The 22973-nt window shown below is 34.0% G+C and overlaps 2 protein-coding genes across 8 annotated transcripts in view; both read right to left on the bottom strand.

Annotated features, from left to right (window-relative positions):
* trx (histone lysine N-methyltransferase trithorax) overlaps positions 1–14127 on the bottom strand; it is a 55463-nt gene extending 41336 nt beyond the window's left edge. Inside the window, exon 1 of one of the 3 annotated variants that reach the window (XM_070107694.1) lies at positions 13573–14127. The gene's annotated coding sequence lies outside the window, so the exon portion shown is untranslated. The other 2 variants (XM_070107697.1, XM_070107696.1) reach the window with 2 other exon arrangements.
* Positions 14128–16662: 2535 nt separating this feature from the next.
* The window catches only part of DIP-gamma (Dpr-interacting protein gamma), a 132831-nt gene continuing 126520 nt past the window's right edge, over positions 16663–22973 (bottom strand). For all 5 annotated transcript variants that reach the window (XM_070107686.1, XM_036373302.2, XM_036373299.2 and 2 more), the window contains 3 exons: positions 21854–22002; positions 19354–19413; positions 16663–19274 (listed from right to left, as the gene is read on the bottom strand). In XM_070107686.1, the coding sequence (XP_069963787.1) occupies positions 19138–19274; positions 19354–19413; positions 21854–22002 (346 nt within the window). In that variant the 3' untranslated portion in view covers positions 16663–19137. The remainder of the gene's footprint in view (positions 19275–19353; positions 19414–21853; positions 22003–22973) is intronic.

Here is a 22973-nt window from a genome sequence, read left to right as displayed (position 1 = left end):
ACTTTTAATGGAACTGTCAGGAACTTCAATTGACAATAAAATAGAAATATTGGAACCATAACTCGTAAATAGCAGACTATTATAATTTAAAAAAATGCATATAAGTTAGAATTTTGATGCAAAACCTTTATTTGGTGAGTACAGCAGAGATTTACAGACTGAATGTGGTATTGAATATCACGCCTCTTGGTCTTTTTCGCATAGTTCCTCCGTGGTTTAATGGGTCCAAACTTTTTCTTTACAATGTTCCACAGATTTTCTATAGGATTTAAGTCCGCAGATTTCGCCGCCCAAACAGAGAGAGTCTACAGATGGCTTGATCCTGTAGCCAAGTCTTGACCACACCAGCGGTATGCTTCGTGTTATTGTCATGCTGGAACTGCCAAACTAAGGGCATGTTCGCTTCGCTTCATGATTTCCCAAAACCAAAACAGCGGTCCAACTCCGTACCACGAAAAACATACACATATTATGATATTACCACGTCCTTGTTTGAAAGTTTTTGTCATGTATCGGCGATTAATTTCAGCATTGACGTCGAACCCAAACTTTTCCATCGCTACCTACCATATTTATTTTAGATTTATCGGACCAAAGGATCTCACGCCACTTTTTGGCATTTTCTTCATCGGTCCGTTGTCTTTTTGCAAATATTGGGATTTTCCGTTACAACCTTCCGAAGAGATTATTTTATAAAGGCGACGCGCAACAGATCTCGTTGAAATTTCTACCATACACCCAATTCTCTTTGGATAGCTACAGCGGTCTTGAAAGGATCCGAAATTTATCGAACAAATCATATAGATTGTTAATTATGTCGGAACTATCGATTTGATTCTATTTTATTGACAGTAACTGTATGTATGTAAGAATTCGCAACAATTTATATAAGTAATGCTTGCTGTGGCCATTAATGGGTCCCGCTGCTCAGTGCAAATGTTACAATTTGCTATAAAAACAACACTAAAATCACATACAAATAAAACAATAGGATGGGTATGATGAAATAAAAACCGACAACAACAATAATAACAACAAGACTAACAAAATGCCACCGCAATACGCAAATGTAAACGTTGCGGCAAATAAATGGAAGATGAACATTTCCAAAGGTAACAACAAAAACAAATACATGCATCCGCGTGCATATGCACTCATATGGGTGTATGTATGTACATATGTGAAGGTGTGTTTGTGAAGTGCTTTGCGCAGCAGCTGCTGTTGATTTAGTGCACAAAGGAAATAATAACAAGAACAATCACAACAAAAACTATTATAAATAACTAGAGAACCAAGTGAATGAAAGGAAAACAAAAGTAATAGAAAGCAAATAAAAATACGCGCTAGCCAAACACACCGACACACACACATACATACACGCATACCATACATATGCGGCATGAGAATAAATGAAATGTGTTTAATAATTTGCTACTGCGCAACATTTCCACATTTCCACTTAATTTGCACGCCAATTGGCAATTGCCGCAATGTGCCGCCCGCCACAAGCGATTCGCAGCGAAATGAATGTGCGCAGCAAATCAAATACTCCAGCCTAACTTTTGTCGCAGCAGCTGACGCGCACCAATGCCGCCGCCGCTGCTGCTGCCGCCTCACCCCACAGCCTAGCAGCGCAACCACCACCAACAGCCAGCAGCAACTATAAATATACACCAGGTATGTTTGTGGTTGTAGATGTGTGTATCGTATTGCCGTATTGCCATTAACAAGCGCTCAACACAGTTCAACAATCCGGCAAACATGTGGCTGGCTACAAGTCGCTGCCAAGTACTACTCCGCTTTTGACTAATGCGCGTTGAAGCGATTTGCGTTGAGTGGCGGTGATGGCGATCACGGATGGTGGATGGCGGTTAGCGGGTGGCAGGGTCAAACGTGCGCTTAGAGCAGATACTATAACTACCCGGAGTGGTAGATACATATGTATATGTATGTATATATAGTGATATACATATGTATGTATATAGGTAAGTGTGTTACTTATTGTTATGTGCGCGGCGGTGTGGGGCGCGTGAGGGCATTGTGCCATGAAATAAGCCAGCAACAACGGAAAAAGCAAATAATATTACGGAAATTGGGGTGGGTGAAATGCCCAGGGTGACGACGGCATCGAGGACGACGACTATGACAAATGCTATGGCGACAGTGACGGCTGTGTGGCTACGTTACGGCGGCGCTTTCGTCAAAAACACGGCGCCTGCCTATACACACGTACATTTTCCATAAAATGGGGTGGCTAAGTGCCGACTTGAGCCCTATAGCCGTTGTGCACGGATATACAAAAGTTAAATAAAATTTATTCGGATATACTTGTATATAAATAGCAAACAATAGGGCATATGGCAAAGGATATACGCGTACAGTGGATCGTCGTCTTCAAGGCCACAGATGGCGTAATATTTCAAAAAGAAATCAGGATGTGTACAATTTAGTAGTTGAGTACCAAGTCCGAGTCTAATGATATTTGATACTCTGAGAGATGGACGGTACCTGAATGTATGGTACAGTGTGTTCTCATAAACCAGTGTGTGTCTAGAGTTCATATTTTCAAAACCTTCTTCATTATCTACTATAAAATTTAAAATTCTTGAAACGATTATTATAAGCAGAAGTCGCTCTTTGGCAAGCATTTTTAAGCAAGTTAGTGAATTTTTGACCTGACCCGAGGTTATAAAATCCATTAGCAACTAGGGAATAACTTCAAACTAGAGGAACTCAGTTCCATTTTTGAAAGAAAAACTCACCAAAAAGTACTTTTCGAGATTATACTCGTATAAACCCACCCTCGACGAAATTTTCCATTATTCATATGTGAAGATTTCAAAGGATTCACATTTTTTTTTTTTTAATTTTTTATAATAAAAAATAAAATTATAAGTCATTGCTTTGACAGTCAAAAATACGAAACGCCGTTCCCACGACAGTCGGGTCTGAGTAAACGGAATGGACCTGGATTTTTATCCGTCTGTCAACTCGGCATCATTCCTCGAAACTACTTCAGAATTGTTTTCTGCCGCTACAACAACAACGAATGATAATTGCATTTACTGAGAAATAGAACCGATAAAAAAAGGTAGCTTAGAAATCTCACGTAATACAATATATGTGCAGAGGTCTGGTAGAATTCAAGCGAAAATGCTTTTCGCGAGTTGATGACGACTAAAATTTTTATTTGTCGTTAAAACGGTAACAAACATTTCTTCTAGAATTGACACCTTTGAATAAGAAGATATGACATTTTGAACGATATTTTTGGGAATACTTCTGGTGATACATAGTTGTATAATCTGTAAAAGCACTTCTCTGGATTGTAGCCAGAAGCTGGTTGAAGCGGTTTATTATAGCGTTGCCGTGAACAATAATCCATGCCAAAGTTCAGGAAGATATCTCGTCACATAAAAAGTTTTCCATACAAGAATTTGATTTGGAACGTTCAGTTTGTACGACAGCTATATACCACAGTGGTACGATCTAGTGAAGATATCTTGTCAAATAAAAAAGTTTTACATATAAAAACTTGATTTCGATCATCCAGTTTGTATGGCAGCTATAGGCTATAACGGGTCCGACAAATGAGCAGCTTCTTGCGAAGAAAAGGGCGTGTGCCAAATTATAGATGGATATCTCAAAAACTGAGCGACTAGACTAGTTCGCGTATATACAAATAGACAAGCATCACTAAATTGACGCAGTTTGTTAGACTGATCATACTTATATATTTGTATACATTTGTATATATTTATTTAAAGGGTCTTCGACGTGTCCTTCTGGGTGTTACAAACTTCGCAGCAAACTTAATATACCCTGTTCAGGGTATAGAAAGTCGACTTTTGTCACTCAAAGTAGTTAAATATTACTATGGCTTGCTGCAGCTAACAGCGATTCCTAAGAATGCATAGCTTGTGAAATTTAACAGTTTAAAACCACTTTAAATGTGGAAGTTTGATATAACTGTGAGTAATAAAGTAAATATATATCACTTTTTAAAGAAATTTCACAGCTGCTCGTACCTCTTTACAGATATTCCAAATAGTAAACATCTATTTTTTCACTGTTTAAATCACTGCTGATCAATACTGCAAATAAAAACTTTCCCTTAATTACTTTTTGCTTTATTGCCTTGATAAGCGTGATTATAAGCGTAAATAATTATTTTAAATACTTACTTACCATCATAAATACCAATTTGGTTGTATAAACCGCAAAATTATATATACAATAACCGAGTATATAAATTTAAATAAACTTAAACACTGCCGATTGTGTGACAATGGAAAAGGCGCTGTTAATAACTTTATAACTTTCAAGTTAATAAACATTTAACAGCGCCTTTTATGTAGAAAAATGAGCGAATTTTATGAGGTAAACAAATGAAAAAGGCGCAGAATGCGCTGCGGGTATGGCGTTGTAAATAAAAATCAACATTAAGCGCTTTAAAGGCTTTACTGTACACGAAGCTTCTATTAACTAATTAACTTTTTGTCATAAATAAATGAAATTCGCAGCGTCTGTACATCGAGTAAGAGCCGAGGCATTAAGCTGACAATCACCTCCACCAAATGGGGTTTATGGATTTAAAAATAACAATAATAATAATAACAAATGATATGCGCATAAATTTTAACATAAATATTTACTTTGCAACCACGCTAAATACAGTGGCTTAATTATAAATGCAAAAGATATGAGAATCAACAAATATTTTGTTATCAGTAACGGTACAACCAAAATATTGTCGAGGGAAGCAATGTGCTATCGTGCAATGTATGATTTATAGCGAGATCGTTGCGAGTACCAGATTGATGTGGTCGATTAACAAACGCATTATTTCATAAATAAATATTATATGTATAGGTATATACAGATATACTTCCTTACCGCTATAATCGCCACACTCGTGTCGACAGTAAATCAGCAAGAAAAGCCGAATTGTCAAATTGACAGGTTTATGAGGATTTTCCTATAATTTTTTGGGGTTTGCTCGCTACTTTAGTCACGAACGAAAGATATAAATGAAGACCAACACAAAAATAGAACAAAGAATAAAACAAAAAAAAATAAAAAATACACATAACCTAAAAGTACCGTTGATGGTTATTTGATTAGAGATTTGTGGCGTCATGTTATGCAATTGACATATGTGATCCAAGTTTGCTGCACCACAAAATAGGGATAAATTAAAAAAAGACAATACTAAATTCGGGCGGAATCGAATGCTAGTGTCTGTAGGTAAGAATAGAAGCTGATATAATGGGCATTCTACAAATTAAGCCCCAAATAATTTCGTAGAATTCGAGCGAATTAACAATGCTTTAGCCAAAAAAAATGCTGGATATGGGTCTAACTTGTTCCGGAACTGTAGGCACTCTCGGCAAGAAATGGATTTAAAATAAATTGAAAAACTATTTTTCTTGACAAAGCGCATTTACACTTCAAGCAGTCAACAAGCGAAATTATCACACCTGGGGATTAGAAAAATCGAAGATCATAGAGACATCTCTGAGTGAATTAGTTAGGTTCAGGTATTTCTTTCACAATTTTCCTTGGAAAATGTTACTATATAAGCCACTTCGGCCAACAGAGATTATTGATTTTTTTTTTGGATAAAAATAGGACCGTTCACATGACAGTCTGGTCTACGTAACGGGAACGGATCCGAATTTTTATCCGGTCAAGTACTGGACTAGACTGCAGCAACAACAACATTATCTCTTAGATAATCTTCAATATCTGTAACGTGTTATTAGCAGGTCTAGACAATATTAACTGACTCTCGGATCGAAATTTGACACCCTTACGTAATCTATGACTAAGTTAGTTCTTTAACTAGAATATAACGCTACCGGCCGGTGTATTCGAGATAAAGTCCCTAAGTCGAAAGAAGAGCATTATAGATATTATATTATTTGAGGTTAAGGTAACAAGAGGACCCGATACTCTCTCGTGTTGGCATAAAACTATATATGATATGTTATAATTTTTTAGTGCTGCCATTTTTTGTAGTAAGGAAAACTGTTCGATGGGATTCAAGTAATAAATCACGGTGTTTCAAGGACAAGGGATATATGGGCAGTAGGCATGGCTATGGTCATATTTAACCCATTTAACTGATCAATTAAGTACACACCGTGTAATGTGTGGTAGAAATTGAAATAACACAGGAAAATGAGCGGGGTCACGCCTATTACTGGAGCTTTGACACGATATATTTATAAGCCTGATATACTCTAAATTAAATGGTATACCTTTGGTTAAGATTCTGCTAAAATGAGCATTCGGCAGAGGAAAAGTGGGTGTAACGGTGTGTAAGTGTCCGGCTCTCTTCGTTTTGACATCATAGCATTGCATAGAAACACTTGTTATTCACACCAAGTTTTTAAGTTACTAACAACAACCGTTAGCTTCACAAATCCAACATTTTCTTGAGACAACATGCTATTTAAAAAAAAAAATGCTCTAAATGATAAGGTTTTCTGCATTCACAGGTACTTAGATGCGTATTTCTGTTGTTTTCCTACATATTTATAAAAACCCTCCACGGCATTGGCTGAACTTGATGAGCAGATTGTCAAAAAGCCTTATCTGCAGTGTCAATCATAGTTAATCCCATTGCTGGCGATAGCTACCGAACTGCTTCGCAAATAACAATCAACATTGTACACATGCATTTGAATATATTTACGAGATTCGTGCGGTAAGTAGTTAATCGTCCGAAGAGTTGAGTTCCGTAAGGCAACTGCGCTTCTCACGTGCGTACCGGAGTTGGCGTTAGATATGAATCCCTTGACAAACTTGTCACATTGCGGACATGTGGAGATAACTGAGAAATGGAACAAACTATATAAATGTGGCACTGTATTATGGGTAAACAAGTAGCAAAGTCTGTAGAGGCATTGAAGCTGTATGTGTGCGTTGAGTTTGGCGAGGTTGCGTCTTTGGTTTGTCAACGAAGAACTAAAGTGTAAATATGCTTTTAGTTAGTTTCCACTTTTCTGGTATTTTGCCATTTGTTTTGATTGCAGATGTTGCTACGCTAACCGTCAGTTAAGACAAATGTAAAGAGTGATTAGTTTATTTGTAGATAAGTACTTAGACGTGTTGTCTACGTGTCGCATTAGCGCGTAGTGCTGCAACAGTCACTGAAGATATAATGAGCTTTGCCGGTAATCTTATTGTTACCACGAAGTTTCATTGTAGGGGTGCGTTGGGTATAGTATGGCTTATGGGTATGCAGTTACCGTTTCAATACTGCTTGCTTCACGACTTAAAAAGAATGTAATCAGGAATGGAGCTGCTCTTATTTAGTACTTTGCGACTCTAGTCTGAAGCCGGCGAAGTCAATCAACAACATTTACGGACACCTTTGTCTCTGTCGATAACAAAAATGTCTCTTTAGGGTATCAGGAATCAAATATAAGTAGTATTACGATATCACGTAACCTGGTAAAGCAAATCTTGGTTGAAATAAAGTTACTTGCAGAAAAAAAATATCGTTTCTGGCGAATCTCAGCTCGGGTTGCTGTACCAAAATCAATAGCTAGAGGTTTTATTTCAAGCCTAAGGATTTATAGAGTTGCCAAAAAAAGCAAGCGAGGTTCTCTCGTTATGAAAGAAATGTTTGCTGCCATTACTGGTAACAAAAATCTATGGTTATCGATGTCGACATTTTTTCAACTCAAGCAAACCAAAATGAATGATAAAGCGTTGAAGCAAACATGAGTAAGTATATTGACGTGATGGTCAGCATCTTAAGATCGCTTTTCACCTCAGTTGGTTGTCCGTAACTTGAATGTGGACGTGGCGATGTGGCATACAGATGTACATATGTACATCCAGACCTTGTGAGATCACAATCGATTCGAACACAACCTGTATCAGCCGAATACTTTCGAGTAATTCTGTAATATAGATACAGCTGTTTTTGCTATTAAAACCAATTCCACACTACCTTCAAAAAATAATTATCTCACCCAAAAGAACGAATTGCCTCTTTTGGTAATATACATACATACGATTCTTGTTTCGAATTTAAAAACATTTAGTGGTATAGAGTACACGTAATATTTCGATGATACCCAAGTTAGTTAACTTCCGTATCTTTCTAATATATTAGGAAAAGACCAACGCTCAAACAAAGAAAGCAGAAAACGTTCTAATACGTCGGATACCCTAAAAAAATTTATATGATAAGGGTGATGAGTTGATTTAATTTAGCCATGTCCGTCCGTCTGTATATAACCGATATGAAATTCTGCACACGTCCTTTTCTTTCAAAGAATCGGTTCAGTAGACGAAACCACAGATATCGGACCACTATGACATATCGCCGCCATAAAAATTTACCGATCCAACTCAAGCCCTTGTATGGAAAACTCTTTCAACAAGATATCTTCACGATATTTAGCATGGATTGTTACCTTATCTCTAAAAAAAAATTGTTAAGAACGGATCACTATAGCATATAGCTGCCCTACAAACTGACGTAACAAAATCAAGCTCTTGTTTCGAAAACTTTTTTATTTGTGAAGGGTGCTATAGCTTCGGTTCAATCGAAGTTTACATTTTTTCTTCCTTTTTTTTTAAATATTTTTTGTAAAAATTTTTGCCGCACACGCGACACGGTGTGACTACCTTGATAGTGGCGTAGACAGGGGAGTGCCATAACTGTAAATATTGCATCTATTATATAGCCATGTACATACATATGTAAGTATGTGTGTATATTGATACAAACGACATTGTTGGCATGTGTGGGCAGGCAATCCGCCAGGCGAATGTGTAAATAATAATAATAATAATGGCAATAAAAGCACTTTGAGAAAAATGGCAAATGAAATTGAAATTCGATTTTCCGCTTTTACGATATTTGCGTTTGTTTGCCTAAAAAGCACTCGTGTATGTGCATATGTGTGTGCATGCATACATATACCGCTATTTGCATTACTTTTATCGTTTTGATATTTGCTTTTTTTTCGTTTGCGCTGCAAATAATGCAAACAAATATTAAATGCATGAAGATGACTGTCAACGGTGCAGTAATTGCTGTTGTATTTGTTGTTAGTACATGCATAAGCCTACCTACCGTCTATACTATGTACATATGCATGTATCTATGTATGTATGTATATATGTGTCTGTATTTGACTATCTCGCCATACCTAAACAAATAATGAGTAAAATGTGTTTTGGTGGCGTAAATATGAGGATAAATTTTTTTTTGTTGTTGTTTTAGTAAGATATGTGTTTATTTATAATATGCGCATTTGGAAATTTCACAAAGCCAACGAAAAATGTGCGAATAGCAAACTAAAGCAAATATGCGACTATGGAGAGAGTGGACAGCAGAAGAAAAAAATCAAAATAAAATAAAATAAAACATTAATAAAAAACGTACTAATAAACTAAAACGGGGAGACATGAGATAAACAGCAATAAAAATAGGGTTACGGCGATTGAAGTCAGCTAAAATGCGGCGAAATATAAATATAATATGAAACAACAATTGAAGACTGTAGCTTTGACTACACAAGCGCAGAACGTGGGGGGAGGAGGTTAACTACAAGAATTGCGAATTTTGCTGGATTTTTAATAAAATTATTGTTTTTTCAATTCTTTCAATAGCTGAAAACAAGCAATAATTTTTTACTAGTAAAAATACACCACTGTGCGTATGTATGTACGTATGTGTGTGTGCGTGTAGGTATGCATGTAAATTGTATTTGACGAGTGAAAAATCATGTAGCGGAAAAATCTATTCGTCATCGGCGGTGTCAGCGATAATACAAAACTCGTTACGACCGAAAAGAGCAACAAATTAAATGCTCAGTAATAACAACAACAACAACCACCAAATCAATTTAACGAAATTCATATTTCTTGGCTGGCCGAAGCGCTAAAAGATAAATGTGTACACATTTATTTCACATGACAAACTCGTACACGAATCGCTAATATGTATTTAAGAAAAAAAGTTAAAAAAAAAGGCCAGATGAAAAAAAAATATGTGTGTAATGACAACAACAACATATGGTGTTGCTGCTGCACGAGCAATCGCACACCCGCATATTCGCTCGATTTCGCATCACTACACATCGCGGCTGAAAACACGATGTAGCTTCGCAAAACAAATCTTCGCCCAGAAGACAATAGGCGCAAACATCAAGTGCGGGGTATTAGGTAGACAAATTATACAAACTACAATGCAAAATACTTGTTTTTCTACACTTAAGCGACAATCGCGCATATGTACATATGTAATTTTGCGATATAGGGTGGTGGCACAAAAAAATACACTTCTGCATTAATGTAAGCTTTTGTTTTTTCGAAAATGATTTAATGCATGTGGTATTTTCTGAATAATTTTTAAATTGTTTCAAAATAATTCAAAAAATATTTTTGTAAATAATTCGAAAAATATTTTTGCAAATAATTCAAAAATTGTTTTTTTCATAAAATTTCAAAATATTTTACCAATGGTTGAAAAAAAGATAACATTTTACAAATAATACTTAGGAAAACCATAAATTTGGTTCATTCGGGCTCTATAGGAATAAAAAAATTGATTTTTGATTGACAGTGTGAAAATCACTTTAAATTTTATACGTTTTAGTCGAGTTTAATGGTAAGTAAGTTTTAGAGGTATTTCAGTATTTTTCGTTAAAAAAATGTGGCTCCTTTGCTAGGAATCAAAAAAAACTTATTTCTATAAACCTTTTCAATATTTATTTCACGAAAATGGTTAGTTGTTGAATTTATTTTGAAGCATTAAAAATAGTAAACAAAAATTAATCAGGTTTACACGCCGAAATTGCATCTAAAATATTTTATTAAATTTTTTAAGGCCATAAATTTAATAAATCCAGCTGTTCATAGAAATTTTTGTTTTGGGAGACGATTACACTAAGTTCAAATTTTTTTTTTTTAAATATTTGTCGCTCATATCTTTGAAACTATTTACTGTCTAAATTTCAACTTTTCGTATAATATTTTGAAATATTCATACATATGTGCAGTCGATATATTCACAAGTGGATATAACCCTTAAGTCAATGGGAAATACTTCTGTTAAGTACCTAATATTTATGTGAATAAATATTGTGGTTAAAAAAGACTTATAGAAGTGAGAAACTGTTATTACTCCATTTTTTTTACCCAAGATATCTACCATTAACTACAATAAAGAGAATACTACCGCTACAACAACATAAAGTGATTCAACTAATTGGCAGATATAATTGAATTAAGTAATTTATCTAAATTCAATCTAAAGTTTACTCTCGATTAAAATATAGCATTTAACGCACTGCAATTGTCATAGCGAACACTGTATGCCATACTTCGCACATCTGTGTAGGCTTACATACATACGAGTATAAACAGGCATACATATTAAATCGACGATTTGCCGTTTTGCTCTCTTCTCCCACAATTGCTATAATTTTCTATCTGTTTTTGTTTTTGCCTTTTTACCACAAAAGTGTTTTTTCACGATTTATTAAATAGGCGACTAGTTCGGCTTTTGTTATACATACACAAAAATTAAATTGGAAAGAAAAGAATTATAATGTATGTATTTGTTTAAATTTTTTATCACATGAATCTGCGAACGGCTAGAAGGCAAGAGATTAAAAGCATATTAAGGCACAAACGGATTATGATTTATATAAGTTTATATATAGGCTTACATAGGTTTTGCGAAGAAACACCTTTAAATGCAAACAACAAAAAAACCATATATAGAAAAGCAGCGAGTTTTAACAATTGCAACAATAATAAAAACGGCAGTCGAGAGCAGCCATAATATCTGCTTAATTATAATTACTATTATTGTTGTTGTCATTCATTTATTTTAGCGATTTTTCGCTGCTTTTATAGCCATTCACTTATGAATTTATTATTTATTGATGCTGTAGATACACACGCAACAAACACGCGCACACACATATGCATTGTATATACACACACAAAATTTTATAGTGCTACTTTTCAGCTTGTTTTATGCATATAAATCGCTTTAAATGTCAGCACAGCCTGCGGTTTATAATTTTTATACGTTATTTGTTTTTTCAATATTTTTCAATGCTTATGGACTCAATTGGTATTTCTGGTGTTATAGTTTCATTAATTTTACGTTGCTTTTATTGCTTTGCTTAATTCTCATTTCGTATTTATTCAACGCGCTTTGCTGCCTGTTCGTTTTCATTTTTATAGATTTATTTTTTTTATATAATTTATTATTTGTATTTTGTTTGCTTACACTTTATCGTCACTTTACCTTCAATTTTAAAGCAAATTTTTATTGCTGTCACGAATTTCAATTATAAGTTAATTTGCATAAATAATGCTTTGCACTTTTTTGTCGTGTTTCATTTTACTTGAATTTATGTTTATATAGTTAGGATAATTTTATTTTTAATTGCCATGTAGCTAGCACAATTTTTCATACAAATATTTTTACACATTCAAGCGTTTACTCAAAATTGTTAATATTCATTTTCACTTCTCGATTTTTGCTTTTCGGCTGTTATTCAATAACTGACTAAACGCACGCTTGACGATTGTCCGATTAAGGTAAATTAAATGAATATACCAAAAAAACATGCTGTAACGCATATGGCGCGACGAACAATAACAAGGTATGAAAAAAAGTAACCACCATGAAGAAAACTCGTTATGTCGTCCCTAATGGTGGCCGCTACGTTGCAAGCAGGGAGGAACAAAGCAAACGAAAAAGGTTGGCTGCTTTTAAGGATAATTACATATTCAGGTAATGGTAATTGCTGTCGTCGCTGCGCTGATATGACTACATTGCACGAGCATTGCGTACTTGCATATATGTATATTTCGCTGTTTTTGTTCTTGTTTTCGCTTCATTTCAAGGGTAAACAAAGAATAAGGGTAAACGTGACGCAGCACAAACTTCTCGATAGCGATTTTATTGTGTTTTGGTAAATACCAATAATACAGAAAGTGCGCTCAGCGTTAAAAATCTAATATTTAATTGAATTGGTATTCCCTTATTATATTTTTTTTTTCGGTTTTCATGGTGTGCATGCAAGCATATGAACTGCAGATGGTATCAGTGCATGTTTTTTTAAATAATAATAATTCTCACGTTCTCATGCAACAAGCCTTTTTCACACCAATCTGCGAAGTCTAACCAGCTTGCAGCAACAAACTCTATTTAATCAATAACTTTACACCGAGTTAAACAATTATTTACAACGCGGTTAGCCGCCTATACATAAAATAATACGTAAATTACGAAATACCAGCATCAACAAATGACACACTGTATGGGAGCAACAGTAGACAAAAGCCATCAAAACAAACTACAAATTCACCGCCAATTGCAACGCTATGCGCGCGCATTTGTTTTCAAAACATTTTTCGTTTGGGGTTTTTTCCGTTTTGCTTTAACATTTCATTTTTCATATCCACTGTTTTCATATTTTGATTTCGTCATTTATTATGATTTTCTTCTACTTGCGATTTTTTCATATATATTGTTGTACCCATACTTGTCTTGTATACATCATTGCTGTATTCGCTTACCTTTTGCTTTAATCCAGAAATTGCGTCTTTGTTGGTGCGCTGCAGTTTTGTCTGCACAGTTGCAAATATTATTTGTTGTCAACTTTTTTATGTTAATTTTTTTATTGATATTCGCTTCAAACACTCTTGTATTTTTACTAGATTTCGCACACTTCTCTACAGTTTCGCATTCTCAACCCATTTACCACTTATGTAGTTTGTTTTCGTTTTTCTCGTTGGTTGTGCGCTCTCGCTGTTACCATTCGCGCAAACCGAACATTCACTCACAAAAATATACACAACTACACGCACTCCCGCTACATACGAACACACTCGATTACTCGTGTATACGAAAGATGAAAAATTTTTCTCACTACCTTCACTGTAAGCAGGTTTTTCGATTTTCATTCGTTGATTTGACACACTTCCGTCACGATTTTCATGCCGTTTTCACCACACTCTCTTACTTTAGTGATTGTTTTTCACCTTTTCAATAGTTTTATTAATTAATTATGACATTTTCTATATAAATATGCGAAAATTAACGCGCACACGATACGTTAATACGTTTGAGGGAAAAGCGAAAAAGTAGAATGCGAAATGTGAGCTTAGCTGCGGTTAATGTGGCGTTTCTCTTTGCTGACGGAATTCCGAATGAAATGTGTTCCATTAGATAGTCGTAGGTAGAAAACGTCAGTTGGCAGTGTTCACAGCCTGTGTAGTTACGAATTGGAAATAGAGAGAATGAAATATAGCCGGTACTTTTGAAAATTGGAGAGTTTTAATTGTGGTTTTGTGTGTTATAAGTTTGTTTTATTTTTAAAACAATGAGGAATACTTTTTTTTGGTTATAACAATAGTAATGATTTAAGATTCAATGACCTGTTGTTAGACATTGCACGTAGCGTGAAAGTCTTTGTTAAATTTTTTTTTAACCATCCGAGAGCATGGCGTGGCTTCCCACTTGCCGACCTAAATTCCAAAGTTTTAATAACTGTACTTGAGTCATACCAATATTTTTGTAGAAATAATTAATTTTAACTGGAGATTTTACTTTTAATTTAGGTTAGCCTGCAGGAAGCGTTTCAAAATTGTTATCTCACCAATATTTTCCTTCCTTTCCCTAGTAAATTGACCCTTTTATTTGCTTTATGAATCTGTATATGTAAATTTTCTAATCTCACCATGGTGGCTGTCTTCAAAAAAGCAGTAGATGTTTGAACCCGAAGGGCAGACCCCATAGCCGATCAGCAAAACTGTCCCGACGACTGTTCAAGATAAGGCCAGCGGTGATAAGGCTGGTTTGAATGCCTGACAATAGCGCAATCGCTGGAAACTGTATAGTCCATGAAGTTGGAAGAAAGGGCACTTTCGCTGGGAATGAGTTGGATCTCAGTTGTCCTCTTGAAGTGTAGATAGACGAATGTGTCTCGCGAGAGTTCGGTGAGCGTAGGTCAACAAACTAGTAATCGCACTGATGTGAGATACTTTTGTCCATCTACGACACTTTCTGCTCGACTGCACAACTTTTGCTAGACAAAGGTTCAAGCTCTTGGATGCTCCAACTGTCTCATGTGGTATATTTGTAATCACCGAATCCGCTCGAGACTTAAATTAATCTGATAATGCACATATTCTATCTCTAGAAGTTTGCTGAAGTTAGTTCTTCACAGCGTTAAAAAAAATTGAGAAGAACTTGTCTTCCCTTGGTGCTTGGTGCCATCTTGCTATGGTGCTTGGTGCCCTTTGTCTCGATGTAGATGAGTTTTATTGAGCTCAAAGAGCTCACCAGAGTTTCTATGATTCATCTTATTCGCAACGAGCTCTCGATTGCACATGTGCTGCAGAATGCCTAATGTTACCGACTTCATATGAAGACCAGTAGACCAGTAGAACCATACGAGTAAGTGGATAAAAAGAAATGAATGGAAACCACTCGTGAAGAACCACACTGCCTTCGATTTCACTGGACGTCTTCACGCCTGGATCTCCGAGGTCAAAAAGAGAGGATATTGACTGAACACCCAGACAAACTCTATGCTAGAAATTCTTAAACCCTTAACGACGCCCGTGTCAAAATCATCGCCATACCGCCAATATGGTAATTTTTGTACTGACCAATAAAGGCAATGGATTGGCGATGTATTCAAAAGTTAACTGAAATCAATTATAAAAAGCCAAACTAATTGGAAATATTTCAGTTATTTATACAATACATACATATTCCGACTTTAAAGATGGTGCACCCTGTTTTTTAATATTATTTGTACTATTATACCCTGAACAGCGTATATTAAGTTTGCCACAAAGTTTGTAACATCCAGAAGAAACGTCGAAGAGCATATACAAAATAAATGTATATAAATGATCAGCAAGACAGGCTGAGTCGGTTTAGTCATGTCCGTCCATCTGTCTGTATATACGCGAACTAGACCTTGAGCTTTTAATATCGATATGAAATTTTGTACACGACCTTTACTTCCCAAGAAGCTGTTAATTTTTCGAAATCGGAATCAAGTGCTTTTATGGGTAGCATTTTCATTTGATGGGATTGAATTTGATTGAATTTGGGATGGGTTATTACTTAAAGCAATGGTGCCATGCACGAAGAAACTGTTCAGAGCGGATCATTATGGCATATAGCTGCCATACAAACTGAACGATGGGAATCAAGTGCTTGTATGGAAAACATTTTCATTTGACAAGATATCTTCATAAAATTTGGCATGGGTTATGACCTAAGACAACGGTGCAATTGTTCAGATCGAGTCACTATAGCATATAGTTGCCATATAAACGGACCGATTAGAATTCATGTGAGGAATCTTTGTATTTGTGAAGGTTATTATAGCTTTGGTGCAACTGAAATTAGCGTTTTTGTTCTTATAACTATTATTGTTGCTATTCATTTTCACTACTTTGATTATTGTTATTGTGAATATTCCTATATATATAATATGTTCTATTTAATTAATAATTAGTCTTTACACTGAAAATTTGTTGTTTATAAGTGAATTTTGATGCGTACATTTAGGCGCCAACCAATTTTGTATGAGAATGTCTCCTAAACCTGAAAAATATGGAAAAATAAGACCACTTTTTTGTGTGTTTTAAGTATGCGTTATTTTTTTTTTATTTTATTATGCAAGACTTTCTCACAATATCTTTTATATGGTATTTATCTATTATTTTATAGTATCGTGGTTCTGCTTAATCATCTGCTAGTAATTACAATATATTTATTTTAGCAATAATATTTATTATGCACATTTTTTCATTCAACTTAGTGTAATTATTTAATTATCATTTATCAAGTAACGTTATGCTTGTATAATACATACAGACACATATTTGCACTTATATGACTATGTATGCCTTGATTATGCTTAAATGTTAAACCTATGCATGCATACATATATGTTTTATATAAGTACATACATTTACATAATCATATATATGAATATATTTATTGAATGTGTTTGTAAATATGTATTGGGGCTGTGATAATGATATTTACCATTACAATTGAGATTTTTGATAGTTTCATTATATTTGCTCATGCATTTTGGCTCACATATTTGGCATTTCGTTTATGTCACACTCGTTTGTGTGTGTGGATTTGCATTTGCATATGTATTGATGTTTGTGTTCGTTTTTTAATATGCTTTTAATTTTATTATTATTTTTTACTCAATACAATTACATAATTAGCACACATACTTAAATTCAATTCGTTTAGTTTTTTATATTATACATACATATTGTTCCATATATACCATACTTATGTAGATATGTTTTTGGTATTTTGTTTTTCTTACATTAAGAATTCGATAAGTATTTTTGATACGTTTTGGTTTTAATTTTATTTGTCCTTTTTTCTCTTTGCTCTTCTTTTAGTCATCTTATACGCTCAGTACTTATTTCCTATTCGTTTTTTTCGCTTAATTTCTTGGCTTCTGTCTTTACATTTCTAGGAATGCATTTTCTTTCACTATTTTAAGTTGTTGTTATTGTTTAGCTAACTTACGGTAAATCATAAATCTTATGTTTTTGTCTTAATTATTGGTTTTAAATACATTTTACAAGTTTTCGAAGCTTTTTCTGGGTTCTTTTTTAAGCATTTTGAAATAGCTATATGTTATTTCAAAATAGTTCCCGCTTTCAAAATCAAATCTTGTATCAGCTACAATAAAGCCTAAGTAACAAAATAAAAAACAAAAAACAATTTAATTATAGTAATTTCGCTGAAATAAATTTTTCATAAGGGAAAATAGTACCACTTAGCAGTCGAGAAACTGTTGATAAACGATTGAGAGAGTGTTGAGATTTAATATATGTATTTTTGGTAAAATTTTTGATGCAAATTGAAAGATTTTTCGTCAAACACATTTTTGTGAAATTTCTATCATTAAACTGTAGAAAAACTATTGGGAAACCTTTTCGATAACAAATTGATTAATTTTTTTTTTTAAAGACACATTTTTGTGTCATTTAACTGTAGAAAAATTATTGAGAAACTGTTGAGAATTATTATTTTTATTTTCGGTAAACTTTTCGGACAAATTGATTCTTTTATAAAAGACATTTCTGTTAAGACTCATATCAATAATTTGTTGAGAAACTATTGAGAAACTGTTGAGAAATACCTTCCTAAAATTTAAGAAAGTATAGCAATTTATAACATCCACTTTATTTAGAATACTACCAATAATATATTGAAAAACTATTGACAAACAGTTGAGAATTACGGATTGTGTTTTAGGTTTACTTTTCAGTAATCTTTGTAGAGAAGATATTGAGAAACTGTTGAGTTACGACGGTTGCAGCTTTGGTCAAATGTGCATTGTGTAGTACAGTTTATCAAAATATTAGAGTGGAATAAGAATATTGTTAATAGTTTGTTGAGAAACTGTGGAAAATCACAGGTTGCGATTTTCGTTAAAATTGCTATCAATAATCTGTTGAGAAACTATTGATAAACTGTTGAGAATCAAAATTTCCAATTAAGCAAAGAACTACTAAGTATATTAAATGCTGCAATAATGAAACTTCAAAAACTCAATATTTTCTTTTTTAATGATCTAAAGCAAGTATAAGAAAATCTTGAAATAGAAAGCAACAACAACATATTCTCAATATATTGTGGAAAATACTTTAAATTTATACGACTTTTAGGGCTATATCCTCCGATACCTAAAACATCCATCCTTTGAAAAATATGCTGAGCTCCAAAAGAAAATTAATCACCTTTGAGGGTTAATTTCGAATCTAAATTTCATGGGTCAAAATAAATATTAATTGACAGTTAAGAGAGTGGACTGAGAACTCCGAAGATCGAAGATCACTTTTTAATTTGAACGCTTGCATCAATTTCTCTTTTAATGTTTTAACATAGTTAGGCAACTAACGAACAAACAAGCAAACATGCTGAGTAAATATGTATACTTATATATCTATATACATATATATATATATATACTTATATATCTATATATATATATACTTATATATCTATATACATATATATATATATATATATATATACTTATATATCTATATAAATATATAGGAAATAAATGCAATAAACTACGCTCGCCTCTCGACCGACTGTGCTGTGACTGTCGTTGAAAACAACAAATTTGCGATGTAAAATGTCAAATAGAGCTTCAGAATTGTGGCCAATGAAGTAGCTGGAACGCTACCCCGCGCCGCCTCCTCGATGCCTGTCAAAAAGCAAAGAGAACAAAAAAATTAAATGGTTTAGAAACTTTGTTTTTTTTTGGTTTATGTAACGGAACTCACCACTTATGAAATTGAGATGATCATCATTTATGGACGCGATTCCGGGATGCAATTTGATTTCTGAAATAAAAATAAAAACAAGAAGTTAAATGGAACTTTTGAAGTAGATGGAGTTAAGAATACGTTGAATAAGAATTTCGAATCGGTGCAGAGCTTATACTCGTATAGGCAAGTTCTCTAAGTGAGAGAGTTCCATCCACCACTTTGATTCTCTACACTATATATTGTCCTTCGGATTCCTTAACACGTCAAGATCCCTTGACATAAAAATTAAGTAATTTTGGATCATTTGCCCCCCTGTTTGAATAAACGTCCTCACCTATCTTGCTAAAATCATTGATGATACGACGTTTTCTCATGTAATAACCTGCTCCAGGTAAGCTATATTGTTTATACTCTTGCAAAATGTTGCTACAGGGTATGTTATTATAGTTTTGTTCACCTAACGGTTTTTTGCATAATCTAAACTAATCGAGATGGTTATAGGGTTATGTATAATATATATAAATGTGCAAGCTGTAACTTGAGGAGAAATTGAGATATCTTGGTGAAACTTGGTTTCTTGGTACCGTAAGAAGGTGGGTATTGTAGATGTGTGTAATCAGACATTAGCCACGGCCACAAAACGCCATGAATCGAAAACCTATAAATTGTCATAACTAAGCTTCACAGTAACTTATAAGACTGCATATGCGGTTTGAGACATTTTGAAAAAGTGAGCGTGGCCCGCCCCCTAATAGATACGACATCTCTTACGACAGTATAAAAATAGATGAAATTGGAGGATAATCCCGCCCACTCCCCATATAAAGGTTGGATTAAAACCACTTAAAGTGCGATAAATCAATAACTAAATCCGTCAGAAACATTAAACTTTACAGCCAGGATATGCTTTATAGGATCGGTGTCAAAATTTGACTATGGGAGTAGCACAATCCACCTTTAGGTGAAATTCTACATCTAATCGACCAATTTGAATCAAATTTAAACGTATCGTTATTATGAAATTTTTATGTCACGCGTACTTCCTATATAAACCAATTTTATGGTAACTTCCAAATGATTATTTAACTTTACAGTACACAAATAAAAGTTATATGAATATATCGGCATAAATAGTGCCTTTAAGGTATGCAATTGCGTCTCAAAATTGTCAAAATCGGACCAAAACTATCCAAGCCCCCATATAACGAATATGTGGACCCCAGTGCTAAAAATATTTCGGTGATAATGTTGTGTTAATAATAATATAGTCTTGTGTCAAAAACGAGTTAAATCGGGTCAATAATTTCCTTACCCCCCATATACCTGATATAAATATTTTCGAACTTCCGGGAGTTATATGAATGAAAATGAGAGAGAGTGTTTTTTAGTCATAACAGTGTATCTTTGTGCCTAAAAATTTACTCCATATGATTGGTGATGGTATGTGAGGTAACCTAATGATGAAACTGGGAGTATTTTATTAGTCTGTAGCATGTTAGTGATATGTGGTATTGACAAAAATCGATAAAATGAGGATATGCCATATACTAGTTATAATGATTTTCGTTATTCTAACCAGTTTTATGCCAAATATGTCGGTCAGTGAGTATTATTTATATATAAAAATGCTTTAAAATATGTTCCCGAGTAAACCAGTGCAATGTCAAAATTAATGCAATTTTACCTTTCTTTGTCCCCAATATACCCTTTAAAAAGATTTACAGGTCTTTCAACCTGTATTTGAACCGTTCTGGTTGATTAAAATGTGTGATATTTTAGTGAGGTTAATTGGGCAAGTTTTCTTAAAAATGATGGTATGTGGTTTAGCGCTGAATTCCAATTGACGATTTTCACAACAACTAAATATATGAAGTTTAACCACTTCGGTCGAGTTAATATCACTTACATACATATATCTCATTTGAAGGTGTTTTTAATACAATTTTAGCAGACGCGAAGTAAAATATAGCAATAAAACTAAGTCTAACTTTATGGCCCTCAATACCTATAAGTCAAAAATATACCAAATTTTATTGTAATTTATTCACGATTTCTTCGAATGCATATTTAATTCTTTCACAACATTTTTTAATATAACGTTTTGCCAGCACCTAAAGGAATTTCCCGTGCTTTGATTCTTCTAAGTTGCAAGACTATAAATTGTTCGGTTATACCCGAACTTAGCGTTTCCTTACATGTTTAGTATAAAGTTTAGCAACACTTGACAGGTTCTTCCGATAAAAATTCAACGAACGATTTATTGATTCTGACTATTTTTTTTAACTTTCAGAACTGGTACATTACTTGATAAATAATCAATTCATGACATCAATGGATAATGCTGTTATAAATAATGCGATATGGATTTCAAGATATTGTATATTCATATATCATAAAGTTTCGCCTGACAATGAGCTCTTTTTGCAAAAAATAAACATTAAAAACACCATTTATTTCCCTTAAATTATTTCTATCACCACATAAATAAACAGTATATAAAGATATTCATACTTACCATAGAGCCTCAGAGTACCCTCTGCACGGCCTAGGGAATTCGTGCTCACGCAGTGGTATGTGCCAACATCGGAGGGTGAGAATGAGCGCACGACCAGCAGCATCACGCCACGGTAGCCATCACGTTTTTCCGTTATGCCATATTTAGGACTAGAAAAAGTGTAAAGGGCATATGTCACTGTTTTATGGGAAAAGTTTTTATTGCTTAAATATGGTTTTATGCGTTTATCGCACACGAATGTAAATATGTGTCTAGAATGTTTATAAATTTAGGTAGTTGCAATTATTAACACATGTTTGAGTTTACAATTCCATAAAGAAATGTCTATTTGGTGAAAAATATCAGATCACATGATTATAGAATTATCACAACACCTGTTGTTGGTGTGATATCATATTAGCACATCACAACAATATATCATGTGATATTATTTTCTAAATAGTAGTAACATTTTAAAGTATAATATGTCCAATCACATGATATAAAATCTTATCACATGATGTCTTGATTGTCGTGATGACGAATAATCCATTTCGGGATGCCTGTCTGTCTGTGGTCGTGTTTTTTACGAATCTGGCACAGTTTTAGAATTAAATATTTGGTTTTACAAATTGGCAAAATCGGACCACTGCCACGCTCAGGATCGGCGGAGTCGGACCATTGACCCAGAAGTCCAGTTATTACTAAATCAAACCCATACGGTTTGATATTGTTCATATCATTGCTGCTAAGCCACCAGATCACAGTTACTGCACCATTTTGAGTTCGGGAAACCTAATATTTTTTCCGAATATCGTCAGAACAACGAATTAAAATAAGCAATTTATGAAATTTTTAATAGAATAATTTATGACGAAACGAAGTAGGAGGATATTCTGTTCATAATTTCCTCCAGACTTCCTATACATAATAGGATGAAGCCCGCTTTCCGGTTAAATTTATGATATTTCTCCATCAATATAATAGATAAATCCTTAATTAAAAGGAAATAGTACCACTATTAATGGTAAGGAGTAGCCGTCGAAAGAGGCACTGATGCATTTTAGTAATTTCGATTCGAAACTTGCGGAGATGTTGATCTAGGAGTCTATTAGGAGTCTATTGTCGACGACTATTGATC

This window comes from Bactrocera oleae, chromosome 2 (assembly GCF_042242935.1).
Source record: "Bactrocera oleae isolate idBacOlea1 chromosome 2, idBacOlea1, whole genome shotgun sequence".
Lineage (NCBI taxonomy): Eukaryota > Metazoa > Arthropoda > Insecta > Diptera > Tephritidae > Bactrocera > Bactrocera oleae.
The sequence above is the reverse complement of the archived record's forward strand: the minus strand, read 5'-3'. Positions and strand labels throughout refer to the sequence as shown.